Below are 25,791 nucleotides of genomic sequence, written 5' to 3' on the forward strand. Positions count from 1 at the left end.
CTGGCCCTTTAAGGGCAGGCAAGAGCGTGCACACTCCGGGAGACAGGCTCGATACCCGGAAGTGAGTGTCGGCGCCTCACAGGGGGACGACGCAGCACAGCATCAGGACGTCCATGGCCGCCGCAAAAATACATTTTTTTCTACCCCCAAACTGCAAAAAAATAAATACTATTTCTCCTGCATAAAACAAGGCCTCATACTGCCACGTCCATGAAAAAAAGAAAAAAGTTATGGCTGCTGAAAAGCAGAGAGGTAAAAACATAAAAACTTAGCTGGTCATTAAGGCCTTTTCAGGCCCGGTCATTAAGGGGTTTTCCGAGATCGCAATAAAATTCAGTGACTGCAGGAAATTACTTTCCTGCAGTCACTAAATTTAACGTACCGTACGTATGTTTAGCTAACTGCATCGATGATGTGGCCGCATACCTCACGTGACCAATGCAGCCAATGACTGGCCTCAGTGGTGTACCATGGGGTATAAAATTTGAGTAGGAAAGGCACTAGCAGTTGTCAAATTTACACCACCTCAGTCAAGACCCACCCTCCAGACATGTTTGTTTCAGGTGCTTGCTGGCGAGTAGTAATTTTTTTCTCATTCGTGTTTTAGTTTTAATGTTAGATGTAATATATTTATATCTATTGTACATATATGTGGCATACAACAATGCTATTACTTATGCAGCAGCAGCATCATAGTTATTTAGAGCTGTCAATGCTCACACATCTTTAACTCACCGTACTGTGAGAGATTGTCAGATATCCATATTTCACTCCACATTTTCTTTTCTGCCACACTTTTCGGATACTAAATAAAAGCAATGTTGCATAAATAAATTCGATATTAAACGATAAAATTTATACTAGGCAATGAGCACGCACATCGCGTGTTTGTTCCAGATTTTGGAACAAATTTTTTGAGGCAAAGCCAGAAGTGAATCTAGGAGGAAGGAGAAGTTAGAAGTTTTTCTTTTAAATTTCCTATTCCTTTTGTAATGACTTCCGGCTTTGGCTCGAAAATCTGCAACAAAATCTGCAACAAATATGCGATGTGTGAATCCAGCCTTGATGAAAAATTCCACCAAAAATACCATAAAAAACACGTTATATTTTAAATTTGCTAGCGTTTTAGAAGCGTTTTTTGATGCAGCTTATATTGCCCAAAAAATTCTGTGTGTGAAGGAGGCCTAAATGGTTAAAGAGGCTCTGTCACCAGATTTTGCAACCCCTATCTCCTATTGCAGCAGATCGGCGCTGCAATGTAGATAAGAGTAACGTTTTTATTTTTAAAAAACGAGCATTTTTGGCCAAGTTATGACCATTTTTTTATTTATGCAAATGAGGCTTGCTAAAGTCCAACTGGGCGTGTTTAAAGTAAAAGTCCAACTGGGCGTGTATTATGTGTGTTACATCTGGGCGTTTTTACTTCTTTTACTAGCTGGGCGTTGTGTATAGAAGTATCATCCACTTCTCTTCACAACGCCCAGCTTCTGGCAGTGCAGACACAGCGTGTTCTCGAGAGATCACGCTGTGTCGTCACTCACTTCCTGCCCCAGGTCCTGCATCGTGTCGGACGAGCGAGGACACAGTTGATTCTGCAGCAGCATCGGCGTTTGCAGGTAAGTCGATGTAGCTACTTACCTGCAAACGCTGATGCTGCTGCAGAATCATCTGTAGCCTCTGGTGCCGATGTGTCCTCGCTCGTCCGACACGATGCAGGACCTGGGGCAGGAAGTGATTGACGTCACAGCGTGATCTCTTGAGAACACGCTGTGTGTCTGCACTGCCAGAAGCTGGGTGTTAACGAACAGAAGTGGATGATGCTGATTCGTCAGCATCATACACTCCCATTCCTAACGCCCAGCTAGTAAAAGTAGTAAACACGCCCCGATGTACGCACATAATACACGCCCAGTACTTTTACTGTAAACACGCCCAGTTGTACTTTTGCAAGCCTCATTTGCATAAATACAAAAATGGTCATAACTTGGCCAAAAATGCTCGTTTTTTTTAAATAAAAACGTTACTGTTATCTACATTGCAGCGCCGCTCTGCTGCAATAGGAGATAGGGGTTGCAAAATCTGGTGACAGAGCCTCTTTAACTGCAACTGACACCTAAATTGGGTTTTCTGTCTAAGGGTATGCGCACACCATATCGTTCCATTACGTCTGACTTTACGGAGCTGTTTTCAGGAGAAAACAGCTCCGTCATTTCAGATGTAATTGCTCCTACTCGCATTTTGCGAGGCGTCATTGACGGCCGTAATTTTGAGCTGTTCTTCATTGAATTCAATGAAAAACGGCTCAAATTACGTCCAAAGAAGTGTCCAGCTGTCAAACGACGACGCGTAAATTACAGGTCGTCGGCACAGTACGTCGGCAAACCCATTCAAATGAATGGGCAGATGTTTGCCGACGTATTGTAGCCGTATTTTCAGGCGTAAATCGAGGCATAATACGCCTCGTTTACGCCTGAAAATAGGTCAAGTGAACCCAGCCTAACACCTTAGGCCGGATTCACACGAGCACAAAAGGTCCACAAAAGGTCCACAAAAGCTCCGTGTGGCAGCAGCGTATGATGCGTGGCTGCGTGATTTTCGCGCAGCCGCCATCATTATGACACTCTGTAAACAGAAGCACGTGGTGCTTTTCTGTTTTCATTCATAGTTTTGACTACTGTAGCGCGCATCACGCACGGCACACGGAAGTGCGTCCGTGTGCCGTGCGCGGTTTTCACGCACCCATTTACTTCAATGGGTGCGTGATGCACGAAAAACGGGCAAATATACGACATGTCGTGAGTTTTACGCAGCGGACACACGCTGCGTGAAACTCACTGACAGTCTGAACGGCCCCATTGACTAACATAGGTCCGTGCGATGCGCGTGAAAATCACGCGCTTAGCACGGACGTATTATACGTTCGTCTGAATAAGCCCTAAGGCTGACTTCACACAGAGTTTTTTGCAGGCAGAAAATTCTGCCTCAAAATTCAGTTTAGAATTTTGAGGCAGATTTTCATCTGCCTGCACACCGTTTGCCGCGGCGTTTTTCACTTGCACCCATTGAGTGCCTTGGGCAAAATCGCCGCGAAATACGCTTTCTCTGCCTCCCATTGATGTCAATCAATGCCGCTCGTGGTAAAAAAAACGCGTCCACCTCCCATTGAAATCATTGGGAGGCATTTTCGGCCGTTTTTTGGGCGCGTTTTCTGACACGGTTTTCACGTAAAAAAACTCTCTGTGAACAGGGCCTAAAGGGGCACATTGGCTGACACCTACAGCCAGAACAAGGGACAGGAATACACTCATTGAAAAGGTTTGACTTTTTTACTTTATAAAAAAATTACATATAGAGAACACAAGCTACAAATATGGCTCTGCAAATGAGAGTTAGGGTATGTTCACACGGCAGCGTCCGTTACGGCTGAAATTACGGGGCTGTTTTCAGGAGAAAACAGCTCCGTAATTTCAGCCGTAATGGCATGTTGAGGCGCTTTTCGCTGCGTCCATTACGGACGTAAATGGAGCTGTTTTTCCATGGAGTCAATGGAAAACGGCTCCATTTACGTCTGAAGAAGTGACAGGCACTTCTTTGACGCGGGCGTCTTTTTTACGCCCCGCCTTTTGACAGTGGGGCGTAAAAAAAAATGACCGTCGGAACAGAACATCGTAAGACCCATTCAAATGAATGGGCAGATGTTTGCCGACGCTTTTGAGCCGCATTTTCGGACGTATTTTGGGGCTAAAACGCCCGAATTACATCCGTAAATAGTGTGTGTGAACCCAGCCTTACGTGTATGCCTAAAGCTTGTACTATCCCTGGCTGAAGGCTGTAGAAATTTTCAAACGACACTGTATTACTGTATTAACAGGAAACATGGAAATACATGAGAGTTCTTTGTAGACATAGGATAGAAATATACTATGTTTACACAGCACAGTCTTTGTTCAGTTTATGCCAAAACTGCAGTGTGTGAACACAATCTTAAGCTAGAATAAATTAACCATAAAAAGCTCAATGATAGAGCAGCAGTTAGTGACAGAAGCATAAAGAGTTTATATAGCTAAAGAATTATAAAAAATGATTCACACCCTTCACTCTTTTTATACAGAAATCCAGATTTCTCTGTTCCATGCTGCTTATCTCCTTGATGTTGGTGTAAACTATATCCGGTATCCTTCTTGTTCAGTGGATCCTGAGACAACAAATGTAAAATCATACTTAGCATTGATTCTAACATCTCCCTATCAGCTAGTTACACCTTTTTTTGAAAGCCAAGTAAATACTAAAGCTGGCCATACATTAGATAAGTGTCAGCCAAAGTCACCAGTTTCAGCAGGTTAAGCCGACTATCTAATGTGTATGGCGTCTCCTGACTGGGGTTGTCACGATACCAGAATTTGGACTTCGATACCGATACTTCGTGTAGTATTAAGGTACTCGATACCAAAACGATACTTTGCCAACAATAATTAAAAAAAAGTTCTTTCATTTTCTGTGGTGAGGCACGTGGTTTGACGAGTTTTGGACCTCCATGTGCCTCAAATAGTAATTAACCCCATCATGTTCCTCACAGTCATAATGGACAACATTGGGTTAATGTGTGAGGTACATGATGGGGTAAATTACTATTAATGTGAGGCACATGGAGGTTCAAAATTCACAATACCTCGTGCTTCACCTTAATAAGTGAAAGAAAGCAGTTTTTATTTTAAAACCGCATAAACATCATGAAAAAACAGGAGGAATCCTCCAGCTCACCAACAGACTGTCTCAGTCCAGACTGCACTCGGATCCTTCGTGACGGCACACAGCAAAATAGTAGAAGAAAAAGAGGAAGCCTTTGATCCAGCGCATAGATAGCTTGCAGTGTCAATTGGCCAATTCACACTGCAACCACCCCTAAGCATATTGGAATTTTAATCTTGTTTAGAATAAATTTGGAATATTGTTCCTTTTAAGCTATCTTAGCGCTGGATCAACGGCTTCTTTTTTTTCTTTTAGCATAAACATCATAAATGACTCTGCAAATTTGTTATTACGGACGCGATGATACCAAATATGTGTATATTTTATGTACTGAGACTTATTTTAATGTTTATTGTAAAAAATGTGTGTATTTTCTTTTATTTAACATTACTTTATTTTTTGTTTTTAAACGTTTATGTACTGGCATATATCTATATGCCAGTACATTAGTCTGTGTACTGTTAGCACACAGGCAGTTGTTAGGACATACCTAAGAATGCCCTAAGAACAGGAAAAATGGTCAGACAGCCCTGGGGTCCTCTCATTTTCCCCTTGAATGCTGCAATCAGCTTTGATCGCAGCATTCAGGGGAATAGTGGCAGAGATGAGAGGTTTCTCTGATCTCCGCCGTGAGAGCGGGGCTGCGTAATACAGCTATTGCCTCGCTCCTGACAATAAGTGCGCGCGCGGTCAGTATGAGGTGATGCAGCCGGCGTTGAACTAATGATTGGTGGCGCCAGCCCTGAAGACAGAGAACATGGGGGTGTTTTGTAGTGAGCCTGCCATGTTCTGTGTTCAGTGCCGGCAATCATTAGTGCAACACCGGCCGCATCACATCATGTTGACTGCGCGCGCGCACTTGTCAGGATTCAGGAGCGGGGCAATGCCTGTATTACACAGCCGCAACCCCACTCTAACAACATTCATGTGTTACTATAGTTACTTAGTATCGAAATACATGAATTAACGATATTGATCCGTTTAAGGGTGCACGGCATCGAAACAGCATAGAAATTTCGATGCATCGTGCAACCCTACTCCTGACTTTCCCCTGATGGCAGAAAGGGGAAAGAAGGATTTCAATATGCCCAATCATTTATTCCTGCGATATATATGCCATTGCCAGAGGAGTCTGGCAGCAGCTTATTCCCCTTTCCCCATTGAAAATATGTCCTATCTCACGTATATTGCACTAAATATAGAAAATACACGTAAAAAATATGGCACCAATTCCTTCCTTCTCCTATACTTTATGCCAGGGGTCTCAAGCACGCGGCCCGCGGGCCGCATGCGGCCCCTGGGGCTGCCATCTGCGGCTCGCGGGACACAGAGCCGCTAGTATAGGCTCTGCTCCGAGACTCTGAAATTCCCTGACATCGCTGTCCACATATGAACAGTGATGTCTGGAGCTTCCCCAGAGCCGGAGTCCCGTGCAGAGTGCTAGTACAGGCTCTGCTCCGGGACTCTGTGGAATTCCCTGACATCGCTTCGACGCTGTCCATATATGGACAGTGTGTCAGGGTCTTCCCCAGAGTGGAGTCCCGGGCAGAGCGCTAGTATCGGCTCTGCTCCGGGATTCTGTGGAATTCCCTGACATCGCTTTCCATATATGGACAGTGTGTCAGTGTCTTCTCCAGAGTGGAGTCCCGGGCAGAGCGCTAATATCGGCACTGCCCCGGGACTCTGTGGAATTCCCTGACATCAGTGTCCATGTTTGGACACACGATGTCTGGGGCTTCCCCAGAGCCGGAGTCCCGTGCAGAGCACTAGTATAGGCTCTGCTCCGGGACTCTGTGGAATTCCCTGACATCACTGTCCATATATTGACAGTGTGTCAGGGTTTTCCCCAGAGTGGAGTCCCTGGCAGAACGCTAGTATAGGCTCTGCTCTGGGACTCTGGGGAAGCCTCTGACATCGCTGTCCATACATCGACAATGATGTCAGGGGCTTCCCCAGAGCAGGAGTCCCAGTGATGTCAGGAGCACAGCTGGAGTCCCAGGAAGAGCCTACTAGCGCTCTGCCCGGAACTCCAGCTCTGGGGTTGCCCCTGACATCTCTGTCCATATATGGACAGTGATGTCAGGAGCAGAGCTGGAATCCCAGGCAGAGTGCTAGAAGCGGCTCTGCTCCGGGACTCCAGCTCTGGGCAAGCCCCTGACATCACTGTGGCAGCGTCTGCGGAGGGCACTGTGGCAGCATCTACGGAGGGCACTGTGGCAGCATCTACGGAGGGCACTGTGGCAGCATCTACGGAGGGCACTGTGGCAGCATCTACGGAGGGCACTGTGGCAGCATCTACGGAGGGCACTGTGGCAGCATCTACGGAGGGCACTGTGGCATCTACAGAGGGCACTGTGGCAGCATCTACAGAGGGCACTGTGGCAGCATCTACAGAGGGCACTATGGCAGCATCTACAGAGGGCACTGTGGCAGCATCTACAGAGGGCACTGTGGCAGCATCTACAGAGGGCACTGAGGCATTATCTAGGGGTGTGTTGCATTATCTACAGAGGGCACTGTGGCATTATCTACAGAGGGCACTGTGGCAGCATCTACAGAGGGCACTGTGGCAGCATCTACAGAGGGCACTGTGGCAGCATCTACAGAGGGCACTGTGGCAGCATCTACAGAGGGCACAGTGGCAGCATCTACAGAGGGCACAGTGGCAGCATCTACAGAGAGCACTGTGGCACTATCTAAAAAGGGGCTGCCCAATCTTGATATGTGTGTCTGCCAAACGCTGCTAACTTAACCGCCGGACTGCATTTAGCGACACTTAAACTGGAAAACTGGATTGTTGAAATAAGCATGTGGAGAAATATCTCAAATTTTAAACCTAGCGGTATTATTATAGTAATATAGTATTATAGTAATGTAGTATTATTATTATAGTAATGTAGTGTTGTTGTTGTAGTAGTTCAAATAACTAATTGAAAGTAATGCGGCCCGTCAACTTCCTATTTTTTCTATATGTGGCCCACTTACCCGGCCGAGTTTGAGACCCCTGCTTTACGCCTATTTTGTCTCATATTGCATACTGAGAAATATGTGAAGAATTCTTTATGTGTCCCAGGAGATCACCCGTATTCCCCCTCAACCTCCTCACTATCCTGTGTCTGGATGTAAGACAACTGGCTGCAGAAGGAACCTTTGCCCACTGCTCTGTTTGCAATAGGACATATAGACCCACCTCTAAATTATTCACCTGGCAAAAATGGAGAAGAGGAGCAGGAAAATAAACCATTTTGTTCTCTGCAAGATTTCTACAAGACCGTCTGTTACAGAAGATCATGCAAACTGACAAACAGTGGGGACAAATATATTTCCTGTTTACTTTTATCATTAATTCCTAGGTTTAATGTTCCTTCAAGCGTGTGTATACGCATTTAGTTTATATTGATGTAATCCAGTGACAATGTAATGTGTATGATGGCCTCTCAATTGTCCCAGGTAGGGGGACAAAGATCAGGCTTTATGGATGTCAACATGCAAGAACCTTTGTTCTGTTGGAAGATAAGCCGCTGTCAGAAGTGTCTGGCAGTAGCTTGTCTCCCTTTCCCCTATCAGAGTATGTTCACACGGGCTATTTTCAGCCGTTTCTCGGGCCGTAAACGTCCCGAAAAACAGCTGAAAAAAATCGGAAGCAGAAGCATTGATTTCAATGGGAAGTACGGCGTTCTGTTCCGACGGGGCGTTATTGTGCATGTCACTTCTTGAGCCGTTTTTGATTAACTAAACAGAAAAACAGCTCCAAAAACGGCCGTGAAAAACGCTAGTTTGATTAAAAAACGGCTGAAAATCAGGAGCTGTTTTCCCTTGATTTCCGTATTTTCAGACATTTTTTGTTAAGCATGTGAATATAGCCTTAAGCTTGCCTGATCCAAATGTGCATGTTTATGTGGAGCTTGGGGGGGGGGGGGGATAGCTGTACAATCAAACAGTTATACTATGTCTATGACCGACTTAGGCCTCATGCACACACAACGTATTTTTTCCCTCCCGTAAATACTGGCATAAATACGGGTCCTTGGTCACACGTATTCGACCCGTATTGCACCAGTATTTACGGATCCGTGCCCGTATTTACGGGGACGTTTTCGCTGCAAAATTGCACTGCACTAATCTGCAGCCCCTTCTCTCTATCAGTGCAGGATAGAGAGAAGGGGCAGCCCTTTCCGAGGTAAAAGTAAAAGAAATTCATACTTACCCGGCCGTTGCCTTGGTGACGCGTCCCTCTCTTGACATCCAGCCCGACCTCCCTGGATAACGCGGCAGTCCATGTGACCGCTGCAGCCTGTGATTGGCTGCAGCGGTCACATGGGCTGAAACGTCATTCCGGGAGACTGGACTGGAGGAAGAAGCAGGGAGTTCTGGGTAAGTACGAACGTCTTTTTTTTTTTACAGGATGATCTATATTGTGATCGGTAGTTTCTGTCCAGGGTGCTGAAAGAGTTACTGCCGATCGTTTAATTCTTTCAGCACCCTGGACAGTGACTATTTACTGACGTCGCCTAGACTTCTATGGGCCTGCCCGTGCCGTAATTACGGCCTAAAATAGGACATGTTCTATATTTTTTAACGGCCTGGGCACCTTCCCGTAAGAATACGGGGAGGTACCCGTGGCCAATAGAAGTCTATGGCCCGTAATTACGGGCCATAATTACGGCCTGTGATTACGGGCGTTTTTACGTTCGTGTAAATGGGGCCTTAACTGTTTTATTTTGAGAATATTTGCTGTTTCATTTTCACAGCCCTCCCATTAAACTCGTAAGAAATGCTTCTAAAATCTACTCACCTCTTTATTTTCAATCTGTAACTGTTTATGCAGATTATCTCGAACATCTGAAAGTTGTTTCAGTTCATCATCCTGCGTCTGATGAATCTAAACAGCGTACATAAGACATTATTTTAACGCGCTATATATGCAGGTAGCAGAGGTACTCTTGGCACTGTCAGGATTTTGATGATATGTAGTATTATATAGGAAATCGTGCTTACAGTATCAAGAGATGAGGACAGCTTTTCAATGAAAGGAAGAAGACTTTGTGTAGCATTTAATCCATCCTGAAAAAAACTAAACCACAATTATTAGCAGTTCCCGTTATACAAGTGTTAATATTGGTGCAAAGCAAGTGGTATAAGATAGAGAAAGATACACAGAAGTGAGAGCAAAAGACACTATAGTTAAGAAAAAATTTGCTTCGAAAATGTATTCCTTTGCATTCTTGCGCCGTATTGCTGCTGCAAATCCTGGCCACACAACGGGTCTAATGACCTAAACTAAAGGTGACGTAGGGATCTATGATGCTGTAGTTCTGACACTGACACAACGTTTTCTATCTTTTCACATGTCAGAATATGACTTGAGGGTGAATTTCCCCTTTAAGTTTACAGCACTTGCATGTTTATTTTTTGAAAAATGACTCACTCTGATCCGTTTGCTCCTCCATTCCTCTCTGATATGGCTCTTCCATACTTCCTTATTGGTGGGCGTGCATTCAACCTGTCCCCATGTGAATGCCAGGCAGAGGAGAGCATCGGGACCACGTGGGTCACGCTGTGCTGTCTCCCCAAGTCTCTCTAAACCGCATAGCCAGACTGCTGCACTACACTACAATATGATGTGTTTTTTTTTTACTTTGTAGGCAGCTCATAGAATATTAAGAATTAAATACATATCAGCTACATGAATATTTTCTTCTTTCCTAAGGTGCCGCCCATACTTTATTATAGCATGAACTACTTTCTATCATATCATATCCTATGATATCCCATCCTATGATAAAAAGTAGTGTATGCTTTCAACGTCGGACTCCGGTGGGCTCAGTAACTGAGCTGCTTCCTTCCAGCCATGGAGCAGAGAGCCATTGGCTCCCTGTCCCGCCGCTGCTCTTGTAGGCCACAGGCTGTTTCAGGCCTGTGGCCTACTAGAGGTTGGGATTACACAGGGGACGTTGGCATCCTGGCGCAGGGACACGATGACAAAGGGGGCCTAACAACTATTTTGGCTGCATAATGGGGGCTTAACCACTATATGGGAGGCGCAAAGAGGCCCTAACTACTATATGGGGGCCCAGAGGGGGGTGCTAACTACTATGTGGGGGAACAAAGGGACCTAACTACTACATGGGGACCCAAAGGGGTACATGTGCCTATATGGGGGCACAAAGGGGACCTAACTACTAAAGGGGGGCACAAAGGGGTTCTAACTAACATGGGGGCACAAATGTGGCCGAACTACTATAGGGTGGCACAAAAGGGTCCAGCGGGCCTAACTACTCTATAGGGGCACAAAGGGGGCCTAACTACTATATAGGGGCACAAATGGGGTCCTAACTACTATATAGAGGCACCAAAGGAGGACCTAACTACTATATGTCGGCATAAAGAGGACCTAACTACTATATAGGGGCACAAAGGGGACTTAACTAACATGGGGGCACAAAGAGTTCCTAACTACTATATGTGAGCACAAAGGGGACCTAACTAGTATATGGGGACACAAAGGAGGACCTAACTACTATATGGGGGACAAAGGGGGTGCTAACTACTATATAGAAAACAAAGGGGACAAAACTAACATGGTGGCACAAAGGGGTCCTAACTACTATATGGGGGTACAAAGAGGACCTAACTACTACATGGGGACCCAAAGGGGGACAAAACTTCTAAATGGGGGCTCAAAACTACGGGGCACAAAGCGGACCTAAATACAATATGGTGGCACAAAGGGGACCTAACTACTACAGGGAGGAACAAATTGGACCTAATTACTATATGAGAACACAAAGGAGGACCTAACTACTATAGGGGGCACAAATGGGACCTAACTACTATAAAAGGGGCACTATTAATGTTTAGGAGGCACTTTTACTGTGTGGGGCCTAAAGAAGGGACTATTACTGTGTGGGACACTGAGAGGAACACTATTACTGAGTTCAGCCTAAAGAGGGAGCATTATTTCCATTTGGGGCACTAAACGAGTTTTTGTAGAGGGGGGGCATAGGTGGGGAGGGTGCTGGAAAAGTGAGAAGCAAAAATGTTTTTGTTGCAATGAGGGGATTCGTGGCTGGAAGAAGTCATCATGGCATTGTGGGCCGGATAGAGAAGAAAAGGGAAAATGAACGACTCCAATCTGAAAAGACTTCACCTGTGAGTCACTGAACTGTATTAACTTATATCGTCTGCAGAGCGCCTGTGTGGAACTGGTATCTATAACTGTATGGTCACTGTATGGTGGTAATATTGGTCTTTGTTTTACAACACGTTTGACTACACAATCAAGGGGTTGCATTATTTCAATATAGCTGAAGGGTGGCCCCAAGAATTATTTCCTCTAGTTTCCTCACTGAATTTCACTGTACTATATTAACTTATATGGTCTGCAGGGCACCTGTGTGGAACTGGTAACTATAACTGTATGGTCACTGTATCATGGTTATATTGGTCTTTGCTTTACAACACATGTTTGACTACACACTCAAGTGGGGTTGCATTATTTCTATATAGCTGAAGGGTGGCCCCAAGAATTATTTCCTATAGTGGGCCCAAGGTATTCCAGTCCGACACTGAATGCTATAATAAAGTATGGAGTGTGGTCCAGGAAAGGAAGAAATGTTCATGCAGCTGATATACATATATATACACACATATACAATTCTGAAGCCTCTTATTTATATTAAATAAGAGTAGGACAGTTCCTAAGAAAAACAGAATGACAGCTGATCCTCTCAGTGTATGAGAAGCAGGAAGGGAGGGGTAACAGAACAGGGCAGTGTGATTTGAGCATGCACTTCTATCTTCCAACTTTTCAACTGGTGGACATAAGCTAGGACAATCGATTTAAGCTGTGAGTGCCCTATTGACATTGCATTGGCAGACAACATGTCACCCATGCAATTTAAAAAAAAAATAAAGGTATTTAAGAATATTATTATCGCTTAAAAAGAGAACACATGTATAAAAATTAGTGAAGAGCAAATTAAAGTTATCTGATTAGTAGCTATGGGCATTTTCTGCTCTGAAGGATGATTTCTGGGACTTGTCTGTACAGGTGACTACTCACAGGATATGTTCTTAAATCTCTATGGACGCATCAGTGTACTGCCTCTAAAGAAGCCACCCATGTGGATGAATTGTATGGAAATATATAATCCTTTTTGCAGCCAAGTGTGAACACTACATGTGCTCTGTTATTTGAGTCCACACCATAGAACACCCCTTTATAGTGATCATATGATGTCAGAGAAAAGTCTATAATTATACATAGTGATGTTACTATCCTGCCTTAAAGGAATTGTACACTTTGAACAATCCCGTTTGTTAGAAGGTTGTACTGATGATCAGCTGACAACACCTGATCATGCCGCTAGAAACCCTCAGTATTGTGTTCTAATCCTTTTAGCACTCTGTGGTCTAGGGTGCGTAAATAGGCTTCTATGCCAATAATATTTTTATTTTTAAAAACCTTGTTGTTTATTTTTCCATATAATAGGTAATAAATTAAATAACATTTCGGTCTTAATTCAGACCTCCATCAGACACGGATTACTTGTCACAAATCAGTGTAGTAGCGCTGTTGCGACCTCAGTCTCTGTATAGGAATACCTATACACCAACTTAAAGGAAACCCCCAGTAATCAGCTGTATGCTGTGGGGGAACCTAACAGCAAGTGTTCAATTCCCCTGCAGCGCCACCACAGGTGAAGTGTAGCATTACTCAGTTCCAAATGAAATCAATGGGCTGCCCATATAATGCATGAATGCGTCGGGTCCTCCATAGCTGTTTGTAGACACTGTAGACCACCATTCTATTAAGTCAGAATTCCCTAATATATTTGAAAATGGGATTTCTAAAGCAGACAATCCCTTTACTTAAACAAATGCATCTTGATTCATTATAGTGAATTTCTTACCAAAATGAGCTGCAAACATGTTAATCTCATCTCTTTCACACAGGAAATAATAATACAAACATAATATTGATTATATATGTTAAAAAGTATGATTACTTATACATTCTATAAGTTTTAAAAGTAACATAAAAACATACTTGCGCTGAGCATGGAAGGCTTTGATGAGACACTCCAGAAAGTCAGGGCCTTGTTTAACCTGCAGCTCTCCTAATTTGAGTAGGTACTTATGAAGAAATCATAAGAAAAAAAGTGTAAAGGGGGACTACAGAACAAAGTTATAAAGCTTTTATGCGGGTATACTATCCACAATTACTTGTCTTATGTTTATCTTTATTTGTACCTCACATAAGTGAAGTTGAAACTGTTGTTTCTCCCTGTCGGCATCATCTGTACTATCAGATTCTACTCGGGACCCTCCTGAGCGAGCTTTCTTTGACCTGTAGGGATGGAATATAGGGCACACTTAGGGTATGTGCACACACACTAATTACGTCCGTAATTGACGGACGTATTTCGGCCGCAAGTAGTGGACCGAACTCAGTGCAGGGAGCCGGGCTCCTAGCATCATACTTATGTACGATGCTAGGAGTCCCTGCCTCTCCGTGGAACTACTGTCCCATACTGAAAACATGATTACAGTACGGGACAGTAGTTCCACGGAGAGGCAGGGACTCCTAGCATCGTAAGTACGGGACAGTAGTTCCACGGAGAGGCAAGGACTCCTAGCATCGTACATATGTATGATGCTAGGAGCCCGGCTCCCTGCAGTGTGTTCGGTCCGGTACTTGCGGCCGAAATACGTCCGTCAATTACGGACGTAATTAGTGTGTGTGCACATACCCTTAGGGCTTCCCTCATACTCAAAGTTTCTTGCGTTTTAAACTGCATCAAAAAACACTAACACTAGAGTTATTCAATTAAAACAATCGTTTTTTGTTGTTTTTTTCATGTGGTGTCATTAGGTAAATGCTTTTTTTATGCCATATTTGAGGTCCTATAGAGAAGCCCATGGTAAAAATGGCTGAAAAAATCCCATACCCAGAGCATGCTGCGTTTGAAAAAAAACGCCACTGATCACAAAATTGCCTCCAAAACACCACAAACCAAAACGCAGTTTTGTGTAGTGCTTTTTTTGATATTTTAATATAGACATTAATTTAACCCCTTAGTGACCACCAATACGCCTTTTTACGTCGGTCACTAAGGGGCCTTAGGCTAGGCTGACGCCTTTTCACGTTCGCCTAGCCTAAGACCTGCACGGGTCCCCCGTGCAGGCTGGAGCCGGGGCTCTGCTGTCTGATGACAGCTGAGCTCCTGCTCCAACGCCTGCGATCGAAGTTTACATCGATCGCGGCCGTTTAACCCGTTAAATGCCGCCGTCAATAGCGACCGCGGCATTTAACTTTGTTTACAGAGGGAGTGCGCTCCCTCTGTCACCCATCGGCGGCCCGCGAATGCAATCGCGGGTCTCCGATGGGGTGTCATGGCAGCCGGGGGCTTGATAAAAGCCCCCAGGTCTGGCCTGGACATATTCCTGTTAGGACGCGCCGGAGGCACGTCCTAACAGATTGCCTGTCAGATTTACACTGACAGGCAATAATGCTCTGGTATACGAAGTATACCAGAGGATTATAGCAGCGAACGGAAGATCTCACAGTAAAGTCCCCTAGTGGGACTAGTGAAAGAAATAATAAATGTGAAATAAAGATTATTAATAAAAAGTACAGTAAAAAAATAAATAAAACCATTTTTTCCCATAAAAAGTGGTTTTATTTAGTAAAAGTGTAAAAATAAAATAAAAGTACACATATGTGGTATCGCCGCGACCGTAATGACTCCATTAATAAAGTTAATATGTAATTTAAACCGCAAGGTGAACACCGTAAAAAAAACCGCAAAAAACGATGGCGAAATTGCAATTTTTTTCCATTGCTCCCCAGAAAAGTCATAAAAAAAATGAATCAATAAGTCCCATGCACCCCAAAACAGTACCAATCAAAACTACGTTTCGTTCCGCAAAAAACAAGTCGAAAAAATCACTACATTGATAGAAAAATAAAAAAGTTACGGCTCTTGGAAAGCGACGATGCAAAAACAAATAATTTTAGTTCAAAAGTGTTTTTATTGTGCAAAAGTCGTAAAACATAAAAAACCTCTACATATGTGGTATCGCCGTAATCGTACCGACCCATAGAATAAAGGTAAGATGTTATTTACGCCGCACAGTGAACGGCGTCAATTTAAAAACGCATAGAACAATGGTGGAATTTCAGTTTTTTTTTATAATCCCCCCCAAAAAAGTTAATAAAAGTTAATAAAGAAATTATATGTACCCTAAAATGGTGCTATTAAAAAGTACAACTAATCCCGCAAAAAACAAGTCCTCATACAGCTATGTAGACGAAAAAATACAAAGGTTATAGCTCTTTGAATGCGACTATAGAAAACGAATAAAATAGCTTGGTCATTAGGGCCTAAAATGGGCTGGTCACTAAGGGGTTAACATCTAGCCGAACTAAAGAAAGCACCACAAAATGTTCCAAAAACGCCATTAAAAACACCATAAAAAAAAACACAGCAAAATGCTGTGTGTGAATCCAGCCTAGGGCCTAATGCACACGACGGTAGCGGTTTTGTGGGCCGCAAAATCACGGATCCGTTGTGGTCCATTTATCCACATAAAAACCTTCCAAGGTTCATCTGTCCGTGCGTCATCAGGATTCACGGATCTGCAACACAAAAATTGTGAAGACGCAAATCCGGACTGTAAAATGATTTGCCCTGAGTTGTTGCGGTCCGGATTCGCGGCCCCCACAAGGATTCGTGAAAATCACAGTCATGTGCATGGCTCCATAGAATGGATAGCACACATACAAAAAACTGCGGTCGTGTGCATGAGGCCTAGAGGTCACTTTCACACAGCAGTAATTTGGTCAGTATTTTGCATCAGTGGCTCCAAAATACAAAAGAGGTGCAAATCTTTTTTTTTTTTAGACTTTTTCTCTGTGTAGGTTCCACCCCTGGTTTTGGCTCCAAATACTGATCAGTAACAGCTCGATTCTGGGTGACAGAGACACGCCGGACCCACTGACACTGTATCCGTCAGTACTGCTGACCTGACGAATACAGGACTCAGCGCCAGATACAGCTGCTCTGTATACAGAATTTTTATAAAAAACAAAACAAAAAAAATAGATCGTTTTTTAAAATAAAAAGCACTGCTGTCGCCTACATTACAGCGCCAATCTCCTTATATAGGAGATAGGGCACTTATAATGTGATGACAGAGCTTCTTTAAGCACATACATCGGAAAAATCTTATGTTTGGATAAAAAAAACTGAGGCAAAAACTGCATATGTGATCTTGGCCTTAAAGCGTAGCTAAATGTTTGACAAACTTCTGACATGTCATAGTGACATGTCAGAAGTTTGGATTGGCGGGGGTCCGAGCACTGAGACCCCCACCTTTCCGTCTTAGATATTAGGGGCTTGTCTGTTTAGCCCTGTCTCTATTGGCTCCTTATGGGTTCACAACCACTGTCATGGCAGCCCGAGGTTATAAGAAGGGCTGGTTAGCAACACGCTGCTAGTAGCCCCATTTGAACCCCTGAAGACGCTACGTTTGTAGCGAAACATGTTGGGGGGGGCTTCTATTTATGTTTTGATTTCATTGCTCTATTGGCAGTTAGCTATCTTGCCTATATAAACACAGCGTTCTGCAGGCGCTGTTTCAATATTCATACAGTGCCGTACTGACTGAGTGCATTTCTGGCAACGTGCCATGCAAACTTCTCACTGTCAGGCTGGGTTCACACGAGCACATTAACGTCCGTAATGGACGGACGTATTTTGGCCGGAAGTCCCGGACCGAACACAGTGCAGGGAGCCGGGCTCCTAGCATCGTAGTTATGTACGACGCTAGGAGTCCCTGCCTCTCCGTGGAACTACTGTCCCGTACTGAAAACATGATTACAGTACGGGACAGTTGTCCTGCAAAGAGGCAGGGACTCCTAGCATCGTACATAACTATGATGCTAGGAGCCCGGCTCCCTGCACTGAGTTCGGTCCGGGACTACCGGCCGAAATACGTCCGTCCATTACGGACGTTAATGTGCTCGTGTGAACCCAGCCTAAGTGAGCATTGGCTAACTTTTAACATGTGTGACTTTTTTGTTTTGTTTATTTAGGAATATTCAATAAAAATTATATTTTAGCTTATACTCTTGCAGCTAGCCGGAAATTAGGGCTTCTTTTTGCTTAATTGCAAATGAGTTAATTTTTGTGGTATTGTAATGCCTGCCGGCTAGTAGGGTCCTCTATCGCTTTAGCTTTTAGGGTAGGAACACACACGGCGTATTCAGGGCGGATACACTGCATCAAGCTGCGCAGCGTATCCGCCCTGGACGCTGCAGGGAATGGCGTCCGAAAACTCGCACCAAACTGTGGTGCGTTTTTTCGGGTGTAAATTATCGCACATACTTACCCCCTCCCACCTCTGACGTCCGCTCCGGCCTCCCTAGATGAAGTTGCAGGCCATGTGACGGTGCAGCCTGTGATTGGCTGCAGTGGTCACATGGCCTGCAACTTCATCTAGGGAGGCTGCACTGGAGAAGAAGTAGGGTACTCTGGATATGTATACGTTTATTTTTATTTTTTCTTACTTGCGTTTTTTGCGGCGTAATCACTGTGATTCCGCGGCAAATATCACAACACACACAGCTTTGTTGCACGTTTAAGCACCGCATCGAATTCAATGGCAAAACCAGCAACAGAAAAACTGCGATTCTGCAGCATTAATTGACATGCTGCAGTTGAAGAAACTGCACCGCAGCTCAATTTATGTGCGTTTTTTTTCGGCTGCATTTTTCCCGCAGTGTGGGGACGAGATTTGTTGAAATGTCACCCACACTGCTGCTACTGTAATACGTTGCGGATTTTCGCAATTAATCCATTGCGGAAAATCCGCAGTGTTTACACTCTGTGTGTTCGTACCCTTACAGAGGGGCTGTACGATTTGGCTCATAGAGGGCATAATGACAGGGATTGTTAGCAGGGACAACCCATGACTTACATTGTAATCTACCAGGAGCATCTGTCATTTCAGCATTACTTTTTATCACAAATAGACAAATCCAAAGGTATTAGAATATTAGACATATTTGAGCATTTCCCAACATCAAAACCACTATCCTACACAAAATTGTTTTTTCCCTGCTTGCACCCACCACATAGAACTCCCCCAATAAGCAGTAATCTTACATTCTTATCTCGCATTCCTTCCAGCTCCTGTCAGCCTGTTTCCTCAGTTCCTGTAGCGACATATAAAGAGGTGTTAGCTAAAAGCTAATGACCTACAACTCGACAGGTTAGCAGATGATGCCAACTCACCATACGTCCATCTCTTAAATCTCCCCGAAGTAATGAGTCCACAGGAAAAGAGAGGATGCTGTTCAGGTTGTGTATCTAGCAAAATGCATTAAAGAGTTAAGAGAATGGAAATGCTTTTTGTTATCATCTTACTTTCCTCCTCAAGTACTATCTCTGCCTTGCTGCTGAAGATCTCTCCTTGAATAGACAACCATTGTCCAAGCTCTCCCCCATCTGGAGCTTTGAGCTACTTTGCAATATGATGATATCAGCAGAATGTGCATAGGAGCTTTGAAGAAGTATGACAAGTATATATATCTAGCCAGCGGTTGTGGCTTCCCTTGGCAACACAAAACCTCTACAGCCAGGGAACCAAAAGGGAAAATAATACAGAAAAAACAATAGTACAGAACTGGTTAGTTGGAGAAAAAAAAATTAAACTATAGAAGTTTTATTAAAAGTTTAAAGCTCTTCAAATGAATGTCTCCCTACGCTCTAACTTTTTGCATGCTTTATTACTCTTTCTGTTGCTTTCATGTTTGCAACACTTTCCCTTTTTAGCCTCTCACATTTTAGCATCAGTCCGCATACTCCCACAAGTTCTATGGGTGTTTCTCTTTAATTGGAGCCATATGAAGAGGAAAATGTGCTGTTATGGCAGTAGTTACATACAGGGGTGGGGAGAATAAACTAAAGAGTCATAAAGTGAAAACGAATGAGAGTTGCATCATAAAAATCCACTCACCATGTTACTGAAGAGGGCACCCAGCTCCCTTGAAAGGACAGATAAGTTCAGGAAGCCAGTGGTCAGTTCATGGTTGTTGGAGGAGAGCTGGTTGGAACCCAAAGACTGTAGGGCTTCCACAAAACTATCCTGGGCTTCCACAAAAGCTGGAGGTTAATGAGAAAGATTATCTGAGCTACATATACACAGAAGAGGGAAGCAATCCTCTCCTTCTAAATGACAATTATAACTTTTTAAGCACTTCTCCACCCCACCTATCAGATATTGACCAATGTCTGTTGTTGGAAAAACCCTTTAGGGTATGTGCACACGACCATTTTTCACGCGTAATGGAGGCGTTTTACACCTCGAATTACACCTGAAAAGACGGCTCCAATACGTCGGCAAACACCTGCCCATTGCTTGCAATGGGTCTTACGATGTTCTGTGCGGACGAGCTGTCATTTTACGCGTCGCTGTCAAAAGACGGCGCATAAAATTACGGCCGCGTCAAAGAAGTGCAGGACACTTCTTGGGATGTAATTGGAGCCGTTTTTCATTGACTCCAATGAAGAACAGCTCCAAATTACGTCTGTAAAAGACGCCGCGAAAAACGTGAGTACATGCAATTACGTCTGAAATTCAGGAGCTGTTTTCTCCGTAATTCAGACGTAATTGGTGTCGTCGTGTGCACATACCCTTATGCTGGAATTAGATGGAAAACAGCTCTAGGTTTCTGCCCCAGTCTTTCCATTGCAGGATCCTAGGATTTTTTTTAAAGGTTTTGAAAAAAAATATCTGAACTTTCAGTTTTTGCTTGTCGTTTATAAATAAAAGGTTTGTAAAATAAAGCTGAAGCTGTAATGAAAAACAATGATCTGCACTCAAATACTGACAAATATTTATCTGCTTGCATTATACTCACAGAGACCTGAAGTATAGATGGATCTAACACTCTTCCGGATCCTGCCCAGAACCTGTAGGTCTGTTTCTAAACTCTATCAGTAAAAAAAATCAAACATGAGAAAATAATATTAAATGGGTCAGAGTAGTTGTGAGGTATTAGAGGACTTGTCACCTCACCTGACATGTGTGTTTTAGTAAATAACTGTATTCTACATGAAAGAACAATTCTGTAGAATATTTTGCTAGAATGCTACAATGTGCCTTTCCTCTGTTAGTCCTCCAAGAAATGTATGAATAAATTGACAATTGGGTGTTACTGGGTGGGGGTATGATACTTACACAGACTGACAGCGTCCAATCAGTGCTGATAGTGAGACTGTGTAAGGACACACCTCTTTAATAAGGGGAATGGTAACACCCAGTTGTCAATTTATTCATTTCCGTTGTTTTAACGGAATCAATACTGTAGTCGAGTGCGCTATTTATTCCGTCAAAAAGACGGCACCCTTAAACATCGGTGACAAACTGAAACCATTTGCACCGAATCCGTCATCATTGAAATCAATGGTGATGCAAACAGAAACCTATGGTTTCCATTTGTTTCAGTCAGGGTTCCGTTCATGGGTTGCCCTGACGGAAAGCTCAGACGGAACCCATGAATGGAGCCCTGACGCAGATGTGAACGAAGCCTAACTAAAACAGACATGTCTGGAAAGGTGACACCGCCCCCACCACAGACACCCTCCCGCACGCACGCACGCACGCACACACACCTTACCTGCTATGCTGCCGGGCTTCAGCAAGATGGCGCCGGCTTTCCCCCAACAAACCAGCTTCTACCCTGGTCGCTGTGATCTGCTCATGACACAGAGCATGTGCAGTTCACATTTAGATGGCACAAGCTTCGGAGAATGGAACGACTGCATTTCCTATGTCCTTGTATGTGCTGTATAGCATTTGTGTATGTGTCGTGAAGCGACACATACACAGATGAAAAATAAAATGTCAGCCCCCATAGAAAAAGTATAAATAAATAAAAATGTAGGGGACAACATAAAAAAAACTATTTATTATATTAAAATACATAAAAAGCAATACAATTAGAAAAAACAATTATGACACCTTTCTTTTAAGGCAAGGGCTCTACAATAACATTTTATCATCCGCAAGTCGCTTTAAAATCACCATTACCACAACTTGCGCACCCTCAGTATTTAAGTATTGGAGAAAAGTCGCAAACAAGACACCTGAAACTTTTTTCCTCATGGGGGAACTATGAGGTTATGCGTGAGTCGATGTCAATGAAGAAGATGTAGGAAAGTTTCAGGTACAGATTACTGGTATTTGTTAACAAAAAACAGTGCACAGACCTCACTTTCTGCTAATACACAAAAGTCATCCAGTCAACGATTAGGCTGGGTTCACACGACCTATTTTCAGACGTAAACGAGGCGTATTATGCCTCGTTTTACGTCTGAAAATAGGGCTACAATACGTCGGCAAACATCTGCCCATTCATTTGAATGGGTTTGCTGACGTACTGTGCCGACGACCTGTCATTTACGCGTCGTCGTTTGACAGCTGTCAAATGACGACGCGTAAATTGACTGCCTCGGCAAAGAAGTGCAGGGCACTTCTTTCAGACGTAATTTGAGCCGTTCTTCATTGAAGTCAATGCAGAGCAGCTCAAGATTACGGGCGTCACAGACGCCTCGCATAATGCGAGGCGGAGCTTTTACGTCTGAAACGAGGCAGCTGTTTTCTCCTGAAAACAGGCTGTCATTTCAGCCGTAAAAGGCACTTCTCGTGTGCACATACCCTAAGGGTATATTCACACCCGTAAGTTTTATTGCAGAAATTTCCACGACTGTCCCATTCATCTAAATGGGGCTTGCAGAAAACCATGCCCGTGCTGTAGAAACATGTATGGAACTTATTTTCAGTAGCAGAAATTTCTGCTTCTGCTTGGGGTAACAATGAAAATGCAGGATGCGCCGCAAAGGCGACACAACCATATTTCTACACTCTTGGTATTCAGTGGCCAATATCTCATAAAATGCACAAAAGGCAAACCTCACAACTTTTTGGATACACAAAATGGGACACTTAGCGTATGTGCACACAGCTTATTTTCGGCTGTTTTTCAGGCCGCAAACGGCTGAAAAATCGGAAACAGAACGCCTCCAAACATCTGCACATTGATTTCAAAGGGAAATACAGCGCTCTGTTCCGACTGGGGGTTTTTTTTTTTTACGTGGCCCCATAAAAATAAGTGCATGTCACTTCTTGAGCCATTTTTGGAGCGGTTTTTCATTGACTCTATAGAAAAAATGCTCCAAAAACGGCCATAAAAAAACCCGAGATTGCTTGAAAAACGGCTGAAAATCAGAAGCTGTTTTCCCTTGAAAACAGCTCCGTATTTTCAGACGTTTTTTGCTAAGCGTGTGAACATACCCTAAGGGTATGTTCACACGCTAGCTACCTTTTACGTCTGAAATGACAGACTGTTTTCAGGAGAAAACAGCTGCCTCGTTTCACACGTAAATGCTCCTCCTCGCATTTTGCGAGGCTTCTCTGACAGCCGTAAATCTTGAGCTGCTCTTCATTGAGTTCAATGAAGAACGGCTCAAATTACGTCTGAAAGAAGTGTCCTGCACTTCTTTTGACGAGGCTGTATTTTACGCGTCGTCGTTTGACAGCTGTCAAATGACGACGCGTAAATGACAGGTTGTCTGCACAGTACGTCGGCAAACCCATTCAAATGAATGGGCAGATGTTTGCCAACGTATTGTAGCCCTATTTTCAGGCGTAAAACGAGGCATAATACGCCTCGTTTACGTCTGAAAATAGGTCGTGTGAACCCAGTCTTATGGTTCATCATGTGCAAGATCCATTTTTTTCATACGTGCTTCAATAGTTTCCCATTTATATGTTAGCACCCGAAACATCTGAATATACATTTTTTTTTTCAGTTGAAATTGCATTAAATCATTAAATAGTATACCATCTGTAATATACAGTTAGGAACCAGACACTTTCTGGAACAAAATAGTATTTTTTTTAATGCAAATCTATTTATCAGATCAAAAAGGGAGACATTAAGGAGATAAGAGGGACAGAGGGATTTGGGTCAAAAAGAGGCATGGAGAATGGTTCTCAGACTACCACTCCCTCTATGTCCTAGTAGTGTCCTAAAGGGGAAGTAGTCTCGCTTCCATTTTTCCAGTAGTGTCGGTTGCTATGGGCAACAAGGACTATTTCTGTTTACATACATGATGTCCAATAAGTGACACAAAGGGAATAGAGGTAGCATCAAATGTAATGTTATGGGGGAAACTACTAGATACCAGCACTGCTATATCCCAAGCGCAGGATTGGCACGACAAATCGCATAATGTAACTGTAACTTTTAGCGGCTGACACGTCTCAGTGACATTGTGCATGTAATATGACAATGCGTGATCGCTCCTGATGTTGCTGTCTAGCATGGTCACAAGCACAGAGCTGTAAAGAGTTTTATAAGGGAGGGGGCTGGGATTTGCGGGAATTAAAGAAGTAAACTACTTTATAGCCACCACTGGCATGCGGAAATAAAACCCCCTTTCATTTCAGTCACCTCAGCTTCAGTGCGCACCCCTCCTCATCACACCCTTCTCTCCCACAAGGTGTGACATAATGACACAAGGGGACACCGCAACCAAAACAAAGACGTACAATAAACAAAGCAATATATGGAAAATGGTGACAAGCATGGAATCTAAAATATGAAACACGTAGTTCTAACATATACTGCCCATACATGTATTGGCATTACACCCACCTCCTCCAGGGCACTCACTCCCTGCCGGCACTTCTGTACTCTGCCCAGGACGCTGGGTAATGGTCCCTGAAGATATTCTGAGGAGACTTCCTGGAATAGCGACATTGGTGTTGAATCCGGCATTGCGCCCACCTCCTTCATGGACCTGAGGTGATGTGTGGCGTTCCCAGCATTGGGCAGTATGTAATGCCGGCCGGGCACTCAGTCCAGGTCTCCCACAACTCCAGGACACTTTCCATACACTGCGTCAGCTCCAAAGTGTGCAGTGACTTTCCGCATTCCTTATATGTGTTCTGTGTCTCATAAAAGTCACTCCTTTCTGACTGAAGAGGATCCGATGGTATCTTCCTTAGCTATAAACTCACTGAAGTTGACATCCGAAGCCTACCATCAATAACTCTGCCAACTTGAAGATTTCACTTTCTCCTCTGTATAAGGGCTTTCCCCTATAATCCAAATGATGTGTTGATGTTCTTCTCTCTGGTTGTAGATTAGCAATTGTGCTCCGATCAAAAGAATAGTCTTCTAGAGTCACTTCATAGGAGAGGGGGTCTCTCCTGTCCCTCCTTCTCCCCCTCCTCCGTCCCTCCTCTCCTCGGGCCTAACCCAGTCACGTGACCAGCCGGTCTAAGGAGCAGAGTCTGAGCATGTTTTCCATCCTGCACAAGTATGTGACCTGCAGTGTGTGCTCACCTCTACCAGACACCTACAACATGAGAGGCTTCCCCTGCAGTGTGTGCTCACCTCTACCAGACACCTACAACATGAGAGGCTTCCCCTGCAGTGTGTGTTCACCTCTACCAGGCACCCACAACATGAGAGGCTTCCCCTGCAGTGTGTGCTCACCTCTACCAGGCACCCACAACATGAGAGGCTTCCCCTGCAGTGTGTGCTCACCTCTACCAGGCACCTACAACATGAGAGGCTTCCCCTGCAGTGTGTGCTCACCACTACCAGGCACCTACAACATGAGAGGCTTCACCTGCAGTGTGTGCTCACACCAGGCGCCTACAACATGAGAGGCTTCCCCTGCAGTGTGTGCTCACCTCTACCAGGCACCTACAACATGAGAGGCTTCACCTGCAGTGTGTGCTCACACCAGGCGCCTACAACATGAGAGGCTTCACCTGCAGTGTGTGCTCACCTCTACCAGGCTCCTACAACATGAGAGGCTTCCCCTGCAGTGTGTGCTCACCTCTACCAGGCACCTACAACATGAGAGGCTTCCGCTGCAGTGTGTGCTCACCTCTATCAGGCACCTACAACATGAGAGGCTTCCCCTGCAGTGTGTGCTCACCTCTACCAGGCAC

The 25,791-nt window shown here is 44.1% G+C and overlaps 1 protein-coding gene across 1 annotated transcript in view; it reads right to left on the reverse strand.

Annotated features, from left to right (window-relative positions):
• Window positions 1-25,095, reverse strand: part of LOC142743040 (arf-GAP with SH3 domain, ANK repeat and PH domain-containing protein 3-like) — an 83,881-nt gene extending 58,786 nt beyond the window's left edge. Inside the window, exons 1-11 of the mRNA XM_075853406.1 lie at window positions 24,482-25,095; window positions 20,681-20,753; window positions 19,777-19,922; window positions 19,053-19,127; window positions 18,924-18,973; window positions 14,005-14,101; window positions 13,802-13,887; window positions 9,748-9,823; window positions 9,545-9,631; window positions 4,092-4,195; window positions 736-805 (exon numbers count right to left, since the gene is read on the reverse strand). Of these exons, the coding sequence (XP_075709521.1) occupies window positions 736-805; window positions 4,092-4,195; window positions 9,545-9,631; window positions 9,748-9,823; window positions 13,802-13,887; window positions 14,005-14,101; window positions 18,924-18,973; window positions 19,053-19,127; window positions 19,777-19,922; window positions 20,681-20,753; window positions 24,482-24,622 (1,005 nt within the window). The 5' untranslated portion in view covers window positions 24,623-25,095. The remainder of the gene's footprint in view (window positions 1-735; window positions 806-4,091; window positions 4,196-9,544; window positions 9,632-9,747; window positions 9,824-13,801; window positions 13,888-14,004; window positions 14,102-18,923; window positions 18,974-19,052; window positions 19,128-19,776; window positions 19,923-20,680; window positions 20,754-24,481) is intronic.
• Window positions 25,096-25,791: the final 696 nt, after the last annotated feature.

This window comes from Rhinoderma darwinii, chromosome 2, assembly GCF_050947455.1.
Source record: "Rhinoderma darwinii isolate aRhiDar2 chromosome 2, aRhiDar2.hap1, whole genome shotgun sequence".
Classification (NCBI taxonomy): Eukaryota; Metazoa; Chordata; class Amphibia; order Anura; family Rhinodermatidae; genus Rhinoderma; species Rhinoderma darwinii.